Here is a 17,635-nt window from a genome sequence, read left to right on the forward strand (position 1 = left end):
TAATGGACAAGACCTTTGGTTCACTTATATATTTATGAATGGAAAAAGTCATAATGTAAATTTACTTATTAAAAAAACTTGGGTACAAATTACACATACATAAGACCACCCATTTTTTGATTCACATGGACACCTTAGACCCAAACAACTCATTATAATAGACTTTAGTGAGAATACTCCAGGTAAAGATTACAACAATTGGAAGCATCTTGGATTTTTAAAAAAGTATATTTCAATACATAAGTTTGTATGCATGCTTTAAACAAATATAGTTCAAGAATGAGCAAAGAGTCTAAACAAAAAGTAATATGACCAGCACTAACATTAAACTTCTCATCCAGATTTTAATATGTTAGTCTAACGTAGTGTTAGTTACCATGCTGTACTGAAAAATGTAATGGCACAATCTGAATCATGGTTCATTAAATATTATACCCTACTTCCCCAGAATATTTAGGCTGGTCATAAAATTAACAATGCATAAGTAAATAAGTATAACCAGTTATAGACAGTTGCTTGTTTTACAAATTGCCATCAGGTTAAGACATACCGTCTCCAGAGACTTAGAGAGATGGACATTCAATCATACCATTAAAACAGTATGGCCTGAAGAAATGGGCACATTTTCTGAAAGTATATTAAGACAATTCTGTTAGCTTTTAGTTACCCCTTGTAAATAATCATGGTATGACTGAATACAAGACCCAACTTTGAAAAGCAAAGGATTTTAATCGGCATAGTGCATGATTGATTCGACGTAATTCCCAGGAAACAAGCCAGTTACTCGATTGCAAACTCCTTCATACCAGCCGTCATCGTTCTTCTTTATCACATAAATGATTGCACCCTCCATAAACGACAGCTCATCGTCTTTGTCCTTTGTATAGTCATATATAGCAACAACTGCGGAGTGAACAGAGGAAAAGTTTAGCATCACGCCAACAGCGCCAGTCGGAAATTCTTTTGAAGTACAATTGTATTTTGAAAAGACCAGTTTGCCATGCTGGGGCTTTCCATTCTGAATTCACAGGGTTTTCCTGATCAACATCCAGTACACAAAGTGACGTTTCCCTTTTCTTGCAGTACTGGCTACCAGTAAGTGGGCGGTGACTGCACTGGATACTCGGTAAACTTTCTGGTGTGGAGAGGTGCAGTTGGCTGGGGCCCAGCAGAAGAGTGCACACGGACTCTTAAATTTAAAACTATGAAATAGGTGGTCCACTAAGGTGGCAGTAATTTCTGGTCAGAGTACCTCAAGAGCATACAGATCCCTGCACGGGGATCTCTTGACTAGGAAAGCCTAAAAAAAACCCCACCACTCTATAAAAAGGGACCTATAGGAAGAATTTTTACACAATGGCCCCTGCAACTATGCAGTGAGTGCTGCAATGCCTGATTTTGTAAACAGAGCTGCTTAAGGCCCCTCTACAGAAGTGAATGATTTCCTGTCTTTTTCTACAGAGTTTCTATGTGATGGGAAGTTTTGGCATTTCTTCTAAAGGGCTGCAATGAGCGCAAGTACTGAAGTTACTGCAGGAAAAAAGTGCAAGTGAATTTACAGCAACATCCGCTATATAATGGTACCTGCCTGGTAAACGCATTGCTCTTACCAACCTCCCGCTTACTGTGGCAACTAACAAAGCAGAGATCTCCCTAAGGAAAGGCAATGTCGCCACCTCTAGCACTGGAATTAAAGAATACCACCACGAATACACAAGCTGTGGACAGCACAGCCGCACCCTCTAAAACAGTTGGTATGAATTTATGCAGTCGGCTGTACAGATTCCAAGAACCTACTATATTATATGTAGGTAAAATAATCTTATCAGAAACAAAATCTTTTCAGAAACCCAATGCCTTAATGCCTAGCAAGTAACGATGCAGCGTGTCAGTTATTTTCACCCCATGAGGATGCCCTACACGGAGCACAGCCAGCAGGGAAGGTGGAGCAGAGCAGCTCTGTGGCTGCTGCCGTGACAGGTATCGCAGACGTCCCCTTCCATACGCCCTGCAGTGCTAGCCAGGTCCTGAGAAAGCTTGTCACACTGCTGTTGACAAACTGGGCACTGTCCTAACACAGACAGCTCTACAGGCACGAAATCAGCACCTCAGCTATTCATGGGATGAAGCATTTACTGCAGGAGTTTGTGTCTCAGCATAGTTACAGTCTGCTGATCTAGGCTCACTGCAAGTCCCCATGGAAGCCTCACTACATTTCAGAGCAAAACGTCCACTGATCCACTCTGGCCAGCTCTCTGGTTTGACAGGACTGAGACTTCCTGGCATTTCTGCAACACTTTCTAGATGATTGCCCAGCAATCCTGAGGTAGCTTCAGACACAATCCAGCAGCTCAGCAAAGATGAAAAAAAAATGAAAAGCCGATTCACATCTGCTTCTCATAACTGTTTTTTTTTAATCCCTTCATTCTAGAATGCTTGAAGGTATTTCATAATCCTTCTAAAGAAGGATTATATTTTATCACATCAGGTGTAGCCACTGACAAACTACGAAAAGAACGGCTGGAGTTCCAACTTAGCAGGGAAAATGGTTGTTTTCACCAGACCCAAGCTAAATCCTTCATCCTCTTCAGACCCCGTTAATCCTCCAGCACTGCAGTACCACAGAGTTGCCACACTTCTTACCTTTCTCTATATAGTTTTTAGGCGCCCAGGCAGGATCTCCATCCGCGTAGGGATCGCTGTACTGCACAACAGCAGCCTCCTCGTCCTCGTAATCCACAGGGGGTGGGGGCGGAGGAGGAGGAGAGTCATCGAACATCGGCATCTCGTCGGGGGGCGGTGGGGGGGGAGGAGTCGGGCTATCAGCAACTGGAAACGTTGGGAAATCGTGATTTTTTTAATCAAAACCAGCGTGCAGGCACAAACCAACCTGAGGCTGTAGCACTGTAAATAAAAGGGGTGGGGACGACGACACACACACAGCATGCACTATGATCCCATGCACTGATTAGAAACAGAGGCTCCGTATTAAAAGCTACGACATACAGCTACGTTCGGTATTAGTGGTCAGATCTAGGTATAAATGCTACTAGAGTCGAAGCACATGCTGCAGGGCGTAAGCTGACCACCAGCAGAGAGGAAAGCTTCCTGCCCCGACGTCCCCACGCCGAGGGCTAGCGGCAGCAGCTATGGGAGGACTCCGAGCGGCACCCTCTGAGCCAGGCAGCAACAGGCCTCTGGACTGCACCAGCAGCTCAATTTTATAACAGATCCTTTGCCTAGACAAACATTTTCATTTGTTTCCAAACACTACTGCCTTGGATTCCTTCTCTCGCAGAGCTAGCCTTCAGGGGGCAAAAAGATCTGGAGCAGATCACGAAACCAGGAAGAGAGCAGAGTTTGAGGTCTAACCAGGTAAGAGAAAGCCAAATAATCCTGCAGAAGGAAAGCTCTGTACAGATCCTTAGCTTCCAGACTAGCTTGTGCACATGCACACATCCAGGATTCATCTCATAGATGGAAAACTACAACAGGCAGCTGCTGTTCTGGGGGGGAAAGTGCTCAAGGAATGAAGTGTGTAATCTAAAATGTCAAATCCCTGCCCTGAGATTCTCCAATCAGCACAATCACAAGTTGCTTTGGGAAAGGGAAAAAGGAGAAAGGCATTCTGGTACAAAGCACTCTTCAAATTAGCTCATCAAATTAATTTTCAGTTCCCAGCAGCTGGCAGCAAAAGGGAGAGGGAGAGGACTCAGATGCGAGCCATCGAGTCACCCCTCGCACTGCTCACTACACATCAACCTAGGTGTGAGCACCACGAAACCACGAAGTTACCAACAAGAAGTTACTGGCACCGAACGCGGCTTTTTATACAGGAATACAGATTTAATTACGAGCAATTTGGGAGCTTGCACATTGAACACAGACACAGGGTGAACACCCTTGCTCTTGAAGGTTTGACTGAGGGAGCAGGGCATGTGCTCCACAGGCTGGGTGCGTGCTCCCAACCACGCCACTAATTTTAGGGAAGCTAAGCTGACCTGCAAGGAATCAACACCACAGCACTGAGTGGAGGTCCAGCTATTGCTAGTTACAGCAGCACTGAGAATTACAAGGGTTTGTAATTACCAGGGTTTCCTTGCTTTAATGCTCTTTACATCTGCCTGGCTTCTGCTCCAGCAGTGCCCAACCTTTGGGCTTCGGCCGCGTGCCCCTCACGAGGGGCTTGAGCTCCGCTGCCACATCCCGGCCGTGCTGGTACAGGGGAAGCCAAATCCCTCTCTGCAAGGGCCAGGAGCTGCTGGGGCAGCAGCCCTGGCACCCAGCCTGCACTGTCCCCCCTTGGGGAGCTGCTGCTCTTCCTCACCTGCGGGCCCAGCAAATTGCAACGTGACCAGCTGGGCCACGCAGCCCACAGCCCCGCATCAGCAGGCTGCCTGCCACTGTGTCAGGGATCCCTCGGCCATACAGAGCCCCATTTGTGTCGCTTGGAGACAGACTAACAGAGTCTCCGGCCAGCTGAATGCTGTGCCTTGCCTGCGTTACTGAGCAGCACTCCCGGGCAGGCTTCATTAATCCACCGCAGACACACGACAACACGATTTATAAAGGGGCCAGGGCTGTGCAGTCTTCTCGGCACATCTCTCACAAAATGTATTTCTAGCCTTAATTTTCATGTGCAGCCAGGAAAAGAGAGCATCGAGGCAATGCTCCTTTGGGATGCTGGGAAATCCTTACCTCACTGAATGCAAAAAGTTGTATTTATTCGACAACGAGTTGCTTATTTGAGAAGAACAAAAGAGGGGAGGAAATGCAAGCGTGGAAGTGCCAACACTGATAGACCCTAACCGAGATGCAGTGCTGAAACTGCGTGCTTCACGGGAAACATATACAACGATTTAACTTCACATTAAAACAAGGGGAGAAAATGGAACAGAAAATTAGACAAGTACCACCCCGTGGACAAATCCCCACCTCTGGGATTTTACCCTAGACGTTTCCTGGCTCTGAACATAAAACAGGCAGAATCTAGAATAGCATTAATTTTCCTAGGAGGGGGAAGAAAAAAAAAACAGGGAGAAAAAAAAAAAAACGCACAGAAAACCACTCTAAATGAGAAAGGGGGACCGGACCAGTATTTATACAGCTCCAAATTGAAACATCCTCTCCTGTATGTGCTCACATTCCTGTTCTTTAAGTGGGTACCAGCAGGGTCCTCTTTAAAGGACTGGGTGTGAACGTGACAGTGCAGCAGTCTACATCCGATCAGAGGTCTCTGGGCACACCACAAAACCTCTCTGAAGGAGATACCCACAGGTTGGGCACAGGGCGCAGGAAAAAAGGAATAGGCGTGGCGTGTTTTCTAATCCATCTGCCCTAGAAGAAATCTGAAAGACTTCCACGTAGTGGGGGGTGTTGCTTTCCAAACCCACGGATCTTCACGATAAGGAAGGATCATTTTCCCACAAAAGACAAGCCTACCCACACATCTCCTAACTCCACTCCATGTAGACATCTGGTAGAAAATGAGGCAGACGAAGCACACAACGCCAAAACTCAGCAACGGCCCCTACAGCCAGTTTTGCTGAGCGTATGCTTGGACTGCCACATGCACTCCCACCTCCAAGATGCAGCTCAAAGCTACGCTCATTAGGTAACTTTCCAACCCAAGGGACTATTAAAGAAGGAAAATAAACAGAACAATTCCTAGACCAGATTTCAAGCTTCAGCTATTTTTGCTGCAATCTCGTTCCCAAGCCAGCTTTATTTCTTGTTGGGACACACACAGGTAAGTCTGTCCCTTTCACCTCGGCTCTCCCGAGTGCTGTGTTACCTCCAGGAGGACGATACGTGGCACAATTCAGAAGCAGGTGCCAATTTTCTCAAGTTTATCTGCAAGTGAAGACATTCAGCAACCTTCATCTTTAGGAAGTCTACCTCTAGGCCTGGCATTTTGGGATGGTTTGTCAACGCATTTTTGTGGCATGCTGTTCTACATCGTGATTCTTAGCATTCACCTGGCAGAACACCAAAACATCTTTTTGAATGGGAACCATAGAGATGCCTCTTATCTCTAGGGGAATGCTCAAACATGAGCACTTAAAAGCTGGTACGGGAAGCTGGACGGCAGCACTGATTGCATCTGAGGGCCCCTAAGTACACGCTGGAGCATCACTACGTAGTAAGAGCCTCCGAGGCTCTAGCAGGCTTTGCCACAGTTCCCAAACACTTTAAGAAATGTTTTACACTCATTATGTATGTTTTATACTCATTTCATGCCCTATCTACATTGTATTTGCTCTGTTGTTTATAGAACTACAACATTCTCCTACAACAGAGATGTCCCCGCAGCAGGAGTGTGACTTTACCCCTGTGCTAGCATTCGGGACAGAGCAGCCACCTGGAAGGAATCAAACAAATACAGTAAGAGCAGAGAGACCAGTGGAAAACACCTTGCAGCACAGATCATAGCCAGGAGGCATCTCTTTCACAAACCTAACTGGCCAAGCTATGCTGCAAGAAGCTCTGCAGGGAAACCTGGCTAGAGGACACAAAGAAATGGAGAATGAAAGGCTGACGAGAGGAGAAATACCTTAGGAGCTCCTTTGTGGTGGCATTAGATCATAAGACTGCACATTTTCAATTGACTGTGTAGGTTCCTAAAAACTACTGAAGGATTAGAGCCAGTGGTTACGCAGTGCATATTTTGACAGTCTGCATAAGCCTTTCTAACAAAAACTAATCAATTATCCCTACTGAAGAAGCCTCAGGCAGGATGAATCAACATGAAATTAATATTTTTAATTAAGAACCGATTCTATATTCAGACCAAGCAGATGCCACGCATTTCACGCTGTATTTCTATGATAAATTTGCAGCTCAGATCTTAAATGGGTCAGTAATAATCATGCACGTTATAAAATATTGAAGAGTGTGCCCTTCAGCTCCGATAGCATATCGACACTAGAATGCAAGATGGTATTAGCTTCTGGAAAAGGAAACAAAATAGAGTCTGACTTGCCAGCCATGCATGCTAGAAGAAAGTAGGCTCTACCCTTTAACAGCTCAGCTTGTCCAGACTTACTGTTTTCCTGCACCCTGGCCACGAAGCCTGTGAGAGGTATCTGTGGAGTCAACTGAGGCATAGGGGGAGGGGGTGGAGCAATAGAAACTGGTAGCAACGCACACAGCATTTCGGGGGAAGTCAACGGACACGGGGGAAAAAAGGAAAAAAAGAAAAAAAAAAGGAAACAAACAAAAGCAGCCGTCAGTAACGAGGACCACAAAAAACAAAGTATGTAAAGAACAACAAGAACACACACACACGGAAGAACCTTCTTCAAGCTTGTGTTTCCAACAAGGCTGAATTCGTGGCTAGCCAATTGTGGCTTGAAAAGCAAAATGTGCCCGTGCCCATCTGCGCAAAAGGCAGGGCACAGGCTGCGTGTCGGGGAGCTGCGTGTGCCAAGGGGACTGCTCAGCCTCGCTCGGGCAGCACGCAACATGGGGCTTTCCATCACACTGCTCAAACGTAGGAGTTCTCCTTAAAAAGCGTGCTACCAGAAGAGGAGGTGATGCTGTAGAGGATGCTGGACTCCTCCTCTAACATAAGAGCAGGGAGCTACACCAAATGCAGCGAAGCAGCCCTGCCACAGAGCAAAGACGACTGCTTTGCAAAGGCAACGATGCTGTCATGTCAATGCTCCGTGTCTGCACAGGGAGCACCTCCTGTCATTTTGCTCTGCTCAGGCTTACGAGCAGGGCAGTGGAAAAATGGGAAAAGGGACCTCGTTGCTTGTTGGTAGGAAAACGGGAGCTCTATTTTAAATGATCAAGTCTTCTCTGGTTAGAGGCGCTCAGCAACTTAATAATCTGGCAAAGGCTTGAATAGCTACCACCGACTACACTGGTGCCCAGAGCTGCCCAGGAAGCCACAAGCTCATCTCCTGTGAAGTACGGACCTCCTCAGCGAGAAATGAGGTGTGAAACACAGGCACCAGTGCTCAGAGGTGCTGGGCTGACAGCTGAGGTGTTCAACTCTTTCCTCTGCAAGTAGGAAAGAGGCATGGTGGTGGCAGGATGTGCCATTTATAGTACCAGCTCTGGTGGGACATCTCCCAGTGAAGGAGGGGGGGGAGAACAAAGCAAACAAAACAATAAATAAAAAAAAAGAAACAGAAAAAGAAACAAAAGAATATAACTCATTTGTTCATATCAAGCCCCTTCCCAGGAGAATTTCTCTTACACTGAAATAGAGAAGTTCCTGTGAAGGTGGGAATTCAGCAGTATACTCCAGTTGGAATCAAATTTGAAAGAGGTTCTGTACTTCCAAGTATGCAACAGTTTTAAATAAAGCCATAACTAAGATTAATGTTTGATGAATAAAAACAAAGCATTTAGTTCATTACAAAACCAATAATCAAATCAACTGTATGGGGAAAACAATCAATAAAAGAGGGACAACAAACAGGTTTCTCACAAAATTGAAGTAAACATCTAAGAAAAAACAGAATATTTGTTAGCATGAGAAGTAAAATCTTAAAGAAACATGGAACCTAGATTTAATGTCAAGACAGTAGCATTAAAAAAAATCACCAGTTACAGAAATGGAGAAAAATAGTTTAAAGTAGAAAAACACCCATCAAAATACTGTTCAAAAAAAATTCTTTACAATCAGTATTTTGAAAACACCAGAGAGGCTAGACTAAGGAATAGCACCTGCATTTGAGCAAAAAATTGCTTTGGAAAACTACAACTGTTCAGAAACAGTGGTGTGCAGAGCATTCGAGGCAACTGAACTATTTTCAGGAGTAATGCCCTGTTTGTTCAACAGAATACGACTGTTTGAACAGGAAGGAGTTTCTATTGCTATGGTGAATTAATTGCAGGGAACAGGAGTGTGGAGGAAAATGAAGGGTCAGCGTGGGTCAGGGAGAGTAGCAGGAAAATTAGGATTGGAAAGAAAGCTAGATAGGTACTGTGCCTGCATACAAAGGTGTTTTTGGATAAATGTAATACTTATGAACCTCTGAGAAAACTCTTCACCTCAGTGTCTCAAACACTCCGTATCTATTGTTTCCTTAAGAGTAAATATACTAACAACCAGCACTCGTCTGTAGTGAGCTTTAGCCCGAACATCTACATTTTGTTTTAATGAAACATCACTTTGAAGTTTAAGGAGTTGGCACACCACCAGAAGCCACTGGAGTCCTATCACTCCTCTACGTATATTTGGTCAAAATGATCCTTGCTGGAGTTCTTCCTTGTGAAGCAGCAAGGCAGAAGTTCCTGATCTAAACCTAGCTTTCCACCAAGATCATTCTATTAGATCCCTATTTTTGCAGAGCTTTCTGCAGTCAACCTTGCTTGCCTTGCTAGCTGGTTAGGCAGAATGTTGATGACTAAAACTAGCTCAGTTTTAGTCCCCAAACTAACTCCACTGCATCCCATCCCTCATCCATCCCCACCTATTCTACTTGTGCAGATGCACAGAGGAGTTGTCTGCTGAGAAGAAAAGAGGCTGAACTCTTCTGTCCTTTCTTTAACAGTAAAATTTAAAATGAAGAACAAAGGAGAAACTTGGAATCAGGAATAGGATTTGGGAATGAGACAGAGACAGGGAGAAACTATGTAATGGGAAAAGCTTGTCATAGGGGCGCTGTGCTCTGACAGCACTCTCTTGCCACTAGCCCAGTAGTGGAGGGAGTGTGCTACAAGCACATTAGGTCTCCGGAAAAAAAATCTGATTTTAGTTTATGTTCCCCAAGCACACCTGAAATACTAAGTATAATGTGCCTATAATTAGATAGGCAATCATAATAATTTCTTGCCATGAGTAACAGCAAACAACTCAGGGGAAAAACAGTGTAATTGCATACAGTGCAATCACTTTACAACTTAAAAAGGGTTTTTCTTGTTTGTTTTTCCTTCTATTTTAGGAAAGAAAGCAATAATCTTATTGATGCTTTTCACAAATACGTTAAAACGTCATGCATGCTTTTACAATCATTTTGCTCAAAACAGTTTGTGATTTCAGAGCTCAGAAGCTTACTTGAATTTTGAGAATAAAGAGGCCCGCCATTAACATGAGGTTGAGCAGAAAATGGGGCAGTCACAGAAGGATTCCGTCTGTATCCACCAGAAGATGCTGAAGAAGTGGTAGAGTTGTGTCGCGAGATTTGCCTGGTCATTGTGCCATACTGGGAACCAGGAGCTGAACCCGGAGCAGCTGAAAAGCATTAGCCAGAGGAACCGAGGAGAAGACTTAAGCAGAGAATTACTTGGGGCAGAATGCAGAAAATAGAAAAAGCCCAGAACATGGGAATCACTTGATTACAGACCACCAATAACTTAAGGCAGTACCAAGAGATTAATAGAAAACAAACACCCCTGTTATAATCAATAATGAGAAAAAAACACACAGGACATAAAATAACATTGATATAAAGGGCATTTGAGAAATGCTGGGAAAACTACTTTGACAGACTGGGTGGGACTGGGAAGTTGAGCCAGCTTCCAGCTGGTAAGCATATCTCAATAATTCTACATGCAATACCCTTTATTAAAAAGCACACACAAAAAAATCCACATTCTGCTCAAAGCAAACGTTCTCCATTGTGAACCAGAACTTGTCTCCAATCTAATATCAAAAATTGCTCTAACTAAACAGTAAATTAAATGACATGAGCTTCAGACACTTGGCATGTTTGCCAATCATGTTTGCTACTTGTGGTTTTGTATTCACGGAATTTATACTTCTACCAGATCAGTCACCAGTGCAGGCTGTCAGAAAGACATGTCACTCACTCGTCAAGACGAACACCCATTTTTACCTTCCACATGCTCGCTGCACAAAATTCAACGTTAATAAAAACAATTTAAGCGCTCTTTCTGCATTAACCTCTGACAAAGGAAAGAATCAAACCTTGCAAACTAACCAATCTCACACGTTGAGGTCACATGGATTCAATGCACAACTTTGCAATGTTTCAGTGCAAGAATTGTTTTGCAGTAGAATGTTCTGTGCTTTTAAATGCATACGTATATATCTTATATAACCATATAAAAATATATACAGGAATGCATACACACACACGTACACACACGAACTGTGTGTGACCAGAAGTTTGCAGTCCTGTAGTGCCATCCACAGTCACTTTCACTTAAACACTCCGGTAAGAGAAAGTGTAACAGGTTATGTGGGTCAAAGCCTCCAAAGCTTGTCTCTTAACAAGATCAATGAATTTTGCCATCAGCCTGTGATAGGAAAGGGGTGGTGGCGTCTGTCTTTTTATACTTACTACTTTTAAATCCATTCCTAACAGCTGTATGTAATGTTTGAGGTAATTTTTGAAGAACTGTCAGCTTGTATCCACAAGTCTTCCGGTTTGGCATCTGCCTGCTGCAGCACAGCATCAAACCCAAGCCACTGTGACAGACACTACTGCCTTTCAATCACCTTATCCCCACGAGATAGATCACATACATCGCACATCAGCTTCCATTTTTTAAGTGAGAGTGCAACCATAGTGGCTTATTTTCAACTGCAAGAGTGATACAGCAGAATACCAACATTCAAGCTGATTTGGAATTATTATAGATCAGACTAATTAGATCTCAGCTTTATTGGGAACAGAGATTACAAGCAACTAGCAACCTCCCCCATACCTTGTGCGTTTACCTTCAGAGGCTTTAACCACGGAAAATTAGTGAAGATTAGATTGTTTAAAGAAAACAAAAATCACCCCAGAATCGATTTGTGTACTAAAATCATACAGCGCCCACTACAAACGAAAAAACAGCTTCGCTAAGTCCATTAGGAAGAGATGATTATTGATTATGCAGCACGACTGCAATCACTTCAGCATTGACACAAGTCTCACCTATCAGACTGCCCATCGGGAGAGGTGGTGGCAGTGGTGGTGCTGGCGGGGCTCCAGGAGGAGGAGGAACAGAAATGTGTGCTAATAAAATAGTTTATATTCCCAATTAGGCCATATATTAAAAAAGCAAATAAGAAAGCATGGGCACATGATAGGCTTCCCAAACAAATACAAAAATTCAACTTGAGTCAACTAGTAATAGCTCAGGCCCTGATCCTACACAGGGTTCTGTATCTGCAGATCTTTATTCCCATTGATTTCAATGGGATGACAGATGATAGTAAGATTCATGCCTATTTGTACCACTGCAGGGTCTGAAACACCTGGGAAAAAGAAAGGAAAGCCTACATGTGCATAAAAAACTGAAGACTTGCAACCAAGGAACAATGATTTAAGAGGTGCAATAGCATAAATACATTGCACCAAAATTTCGCTATTTTCCTGTACAAATTAATTTTATGTGCTTACAAAGACACAAATGTAAGCAAGTGTCAGAGTTGGTTTATTATCAAGATAATCCTGCAGTCTACTAATAAAGAAGGATTCTACACAATCACACAATTCATCATTATTAAAAACAGGAGGACATGTTTTTGGTGATGAGAGATCCTTCATGGTTCTCTTTTATTGCTGTCCTCAAGTATAACACTTGTTCTCCTGCCTCTCACAGTGATCCCCCTCATAGCTTAGCAACTTCAGACTGTAACAGAATAAATGACACTCGTGGATGAGTCTGAATTCTACCACTGGCAATTTTTTGTAGGTCATCTTCTGTTTTTTATTTGAGGTAAAGACTTTTATTTAATTAAGAACACACACAGAAAATCATTGGCAGATGGTAAATTAGTAGACTATTTTGGAAAAAAAGATTTCCCATCAAATATGTACTGACAGTTGCTGCTGTTTCTCAGGACACTCGGAAATGCCTACTTGTAGGCATGGCCCTTGAAAATGTACTGAAGCTTTAAAACGTCATGCTCTTCCCCTTTAGCGTCCCCTATCCCATGATTGTCTTGTCAAAACATGGACAGACAAAGGTGTTTTAACCATCTGTTATTCCACGAGTGATTGTTCTGTAAGTACTTCTGGTAAAGAATTAAAACTTTAGATGTCCCTCAGCACTCATAAGTGATTTTCTGACTATGACTGTGCTTCGGGACAGTTTCTCCTCCATTGTGTTCAGTAAAAATTCCCTCTGCAAACACATGACTGTCATTACAGCCTAAAGCTAACATGAGAAGAAGAGCCCCTCATACCTGGTCCAATGGTTGGCGGTGAAGGTGTAGGCACGGCAATGGGAATGCCAATACTGCTGCTTCCACTGTTCTCTCGACTGCCACTTCCTCCACTACTACCGCTGTAAAACAGAGGAACATTGAGTATTAGCACAGCATTCCTACAATTATCAACAGTCACATTCCTCGTGTGAACTACGCTGGCCTAACTCAATTAGAGACTTGAAAAATCCACTTTAAAAAAAAAAACCTGTCTCCACCTACAATCTCATACAGCTAATCAAGTCAGGATGCATTGCACTCCTAATAAATGGAATTAGCTAAGCTGATAAACATCACTACGCATAAAATGTCTAATTAAATGATTTCAGAAATAAAAAGGTAAGCAACCATACTAGTTCTAGGCAATGGAGTAACAACTGCAGGAATAGTTCAAGGGCCTTGTATTAATTAGAAGTATTAAGCTGGGGCTGGAAGAGTTCATGCCTAAACTGTAAATAATTTTTTAAAATTAGTTACACTATCAGCTGAAGGAATCTTCCCTCTACTCAGAATAGCGCTTGAGAATAAGAACTTTTTAACTGAAATCAGCCACAATAAACCAAGCTGAGCAGACAGGAAATAATTTTCTGTGTAGCCAATATACCTGTTCACATACACGTGCACATACTTTTTATGTACAAAACGTTTGTTTCTGAGATAGTCTGTAAGGTAACAGTACAGCCAGGTGGTAATTTGTCTTAGTACTGCATATACGATATTCAAATTCAAGGCCAGCAATAGAGATTTGTACAGAACATATTTCTAGTGAACAACTGAATAATGTTTCTGCACATCTTTCAGAGGCCACATCATCTCTTTTCATTGAGGGAGCCGAAAAGGAATCAGTCGAGGCTCAGATGGAATCTCTCCTTATTCTTATCCATGAACATTCCTTAGGACAAGACTTGAATCTACACGGATTAAATGGATAATACAAAGAAAACTAAGTAGTCGATATGCCTTTAAGCCAAAACACCACTTTAACCCATTCATGCTAATTAAGGAGTACTCAGTGATTCTATAGTTTATTTAAAACTCCTGAGTAGCTACAAATCAATGCTGTCAAGCGCCAAGAACAAATCATTCAAATATATCTGAAGAAAATAACACCGTTACAAAAAGAAAAGCAGTGATCTGAAATGGAAGCCAAGATAATTCCTTCAAAATCAGTGTTCTGTCTGCTGAGGACCTTGATCTTGTCACCATGGTTGCGGCTGAATTTCTAACTGCAGTCTACATAAAAAAAGATCTTGTGAGACAAGAGTAGGGAGCATTCACAGTAGCCAGCTAAACAGATTAACAAGATCTTACTGCAACCTGATTTAGTTGTCACTTAATTCTGATAGTATTTCATGAACAACTGTGTCCAAAATTCTCTCTCAACCCCTCAATTACAGACCTCCTGTGTTTAATTGCCTACTGGGAGTTAAAAAATAAATAAATAGGGAAGAAGCTGTCTGAAAAAAACTACTGTCTTATTTTTAACTACACTGAACTCTTTTATCTGCTTTTTCCCTGCAGTTTGAAGCCTCTGATACAATCAAATTGAAGAAACTAAACTTGCTCCAGAGGCTCGGAGAAAAATCTAGCTTTGCAATTTGAGAAGAAATTTACATATTAAAAAAGAAAAGAACAAGGTACACATGAACACCTTTCTCATCCCGAAACACACTGCTCTTTCAAAGCCCTTAAGTATGTGGAAACAACAGGCTAATGCCAATACCTGCTAGTAAGGTTAATTTTCTACTTCTATCATGCTAGCACTGATTACAAGCATTTAAGTTTTAGCCAAAAGAAAGCAATCAGCTCTTTCTGACTATCTTCATCACAGCATTTCTAATCAAGAGAAACTTCTCTTTGCAATTAGTGGTCTTGAAAACAACAATAAAAAAAGATATTCTATAAAGCTTAACTATATTTAGGATAAGATTAACAATGTACCTTTTAATTTAACCCAGTAGGAACCATCATCACCCCACTTCTCAACTGCATAAATTTTGAAGTTTTGCTTATTTGGGGGAAAAAATAACACCGAACAAAACAAATCAGGTCTGTGCTTATGGAATTATGTTGTTAGATATAATGAGGCTTCAATAGAGTGCAAAAATGTTTCTGTGTGTTAGAGAAGTCAAACAATAACTACGGCGAAGTTCTGTGCATTAACAGAGTGGTAGAGTAACTCACCTTTTGCCTTTTAACAAAAAAACAAAAACAAAAACAAAAACAAAAAAAAAAAAAAAACAAAAAAAAAAAAAAAAAAACAAGAGCACAGAAGTTCAAAGCTTTTCTGTGACTTCAGTAAGCAGCAGCATGCCAGACAGGAAAGAGTTTGAGTGAGGAAAAAAGTGCTCTACCTGTGTGTTCTTGGTCTCTGGTTCAAGGAAGCTGTCCTTCCCGGGCTGTGCTGGCTGCCCAGTCTGGCAGGACTGGTCATGTAATCATTAGGAACTGTTGGCGGTTTGACCGGCTCCAGGGTTTTGTAAGGAGTATTTCGTCTGGTCATGGAAAAAGATTTGAAGACAAAGATAAATGATCAGAAGAGCAAAAGGATAAATGCATGAAGTACCGATGCCATTTGTTTCCTTCAGTTTCCATGTGAGACCACTGCACAACGACCCGCATTACAGCATATTAAACAAATCCCACCAGGGAGAGGTGGGGTGAAATCACCTTTTACTCTTTATAGTGCTCTTGGGTAGAAAGATCCACACAAGTTGGCCTAGAGCACAGAAACTGATTTAAGAAGCCTAAGCTAAATTTAACACCAAAAATCTCTTTGTTATCTACATACCATACAATAGTTACACCTGCATACTATTCCAGGGTTATCTTTTAATCCACTGCATGTGACCATTTCTTCCACGGTAACAATGGTAACAACGTCCTCTTTCTCTTCCTCCCCTCTGAACGCTTAACTGTCCTAAAAGCATTCTTGGCTAAAAGGTATTCCACTCATTAAGACAGGAGCAAGTCTGAAAGATTTGCAGACCAAGTTACATTTGCAATCACCAGGGCTTTTCCTAGCAGCATTGTTTCATGCTCTAATCAAGCATATCACTTCAGCAGATCTTTAAGTGCTTCGCAGATCAGCTTCATTGTCTCCATCTTACAGACAAAGAAAGTGAAGCTCGGAGACTTCCAAGGTCACGTAACAGGCTGCATCAAGTCAGGAATATAACACAGATCTTTCCAGATCTGTTTACCCGACCCGTTGCTGCCTCAGGAGCAGCCTGCGTATTGTGCTCAACTGCAGAGCTCCTCGGTTCGCGCTAGCAACTGAGAGATCCCTTGCAAGACACAGGATTTGGCAAAGCACCAGCTAAGCAAAAACAAAAATAGTAAACTACTGGCATTTAATCGTTTCTTCGCTTACTGGTTATGACCGAGCTGGTGAGTGCCATGGCTTCACAGTGTTTTAAGGAATGTATCCACTTCCTTTTCACAATACGGAACAAAACAGCGCTAAATTTTAACTACGAAGTTTTATTATTAAAACCTCTCTAAATAGAAAAACGGAAGCATCATCACTGTTTGTACGAGCTATGGTGTTTGTAAATTAGTTTGCCTATACAAAGAACTGCAGATGAGTTTGATGTGCAGACTGCTACCACCTACGGAGCTGCCAAAAGAGATCAGCCATGGGAAAAATAAATTTCGTAATCCAGCTGTAAGAGATAGAGCTCTAAATGCCACCAAATCAAATGGTAAGCATGGAAGATTTTCAATGTGCTTCCAACAAAAACAGCTTTGAAAACTAATGTTTTAAAGTGTTGTCAGTGGAAATGCACTGGCAATAGGAAATGCAGCCCCTCGGCACTATTTATTTTGCCAATCGGATTAAAATATCCTATCAAAAGCAACCCCCTGCTACGTCCTCCAGTTCAGCCAAGCTTCAGTTCCTCCTCGCTCTTCTCAACTTCACTGAAGGACTCAAACTCCCAAGCACCAGAGAAGCAAAAAATAATTTATTTCTGCCTCCTGAGTCCAATCCTTGCCTTTGTTTCTCTGTCTGCCTTACACGGGGGAGGACAACAGCCCTGTCCTGGCACAGCCCACAGCTGCCCACCTCACCGTCCCCTAATTCTTGCCACCAGGGAGCTGAAGGCAGCCCAGGGCCGTGCTCTGCTCCAGGTCCCTCACGGTGCAACTGCAACTACTCCTTCCATCCAGCTCCACTCATTTTGTCCCCCGGTGGATTTCCAGCCTGAGCAGCTCCGATGAAGACCCCCCTGCTGCCATTCCTTTCATTTTGCAGCTCAGACCTGCGAGCAGGGCTCCTTCCCTCCCCACAGCCCTCCTTTGGACAGCCCTGCCTTGGAGGGACGAGCTGTACAATAGGCAGCACATACTTAAAGGCCCGTGTTAGACACCAAGCTTGTTCTGATTTTACACGCTTATCTCTGGTTTTGCGGATCAAAGGGAGAGGAGTAGCATCCTTGCGGTTTCTAGCGATTTTTCCTGCATATGTTAGGGGAACCAGTCATGCCGATGATATTTCGTGCCTTGGCAGAGCGT

The 17,635-nt window shown here is 42.8% G+C and overlaps 1 protein-coding gene across 16 annotated transcripts in view; it reads right to left on the reverse strand.

Moving 5' to 3' along the window:
• Nucleotides 1–14: 14 nt before the first annotated feature.
• The window catches only part of ABI1 (abl interactor 1), a 76,667-nt gene continuing 59,046 nt past the window's right edge, over nucleotides 15–17,635 (reverse strand). For 3 of the 16 annotated variants that reach the window (XM_027450595.3, XM_072033718.1, XM_072033716.1), the window contains 7 exons: nucleotides 15,475–15,615; nucleotides 13,100–13,200; nucleotides 11,844–11,924; nucleotides 10,013–10,189; nucleotides 7,046–7,132; nucleotides 2,644–2,829; nucleotides 15–903 (listed from right to left, as the gene is read on the reverse strand). In XM_027450595.3, the coding sequence (XP_027306396.2) occupies nucleotides 728–903; nucleotides 2,644–2,829; nucleotides 7,046–7,132; nucleotides 10,013–10,189; nucleotides 11,844–11,924; nucleotides 13,100–13,200; nucleotides 15,475–15,615 (949 nt within the window). In that variant the 3' untranslated portion in view covers nucleotides 15–727. The remainder of the gene's footprint in view (nucleotides 904–2,643; nucleotides 2,830–7,045; nucleotides 7,133–10,012; nucleotides 10,190–11,843; nucleotides 11,925–13,099; nucleotides 13,201–15,474; nucleotides 15,616–17,635) is intronic. The other 13 variants (XM_027450600.3, XM_072033720.1, XM_027450598.3 and 10 more) reach the window with 7 other exon arrangements.

This window comes from Anas platyrhynchos, chromosome 2 (genome assembly GCF_047663525.1).
Source record: "Anas platyrhynchos isolate ZD024472 breed Pekin duck chromosome 2, IASCAAS_PekinDuck_T2T, whole genome shotgun sequence".
NCBI lineage: Eukaryota > Metazoa > Chordata > Aves > Anseriformes > Anatidae > Anas > Anas platyrhynchos.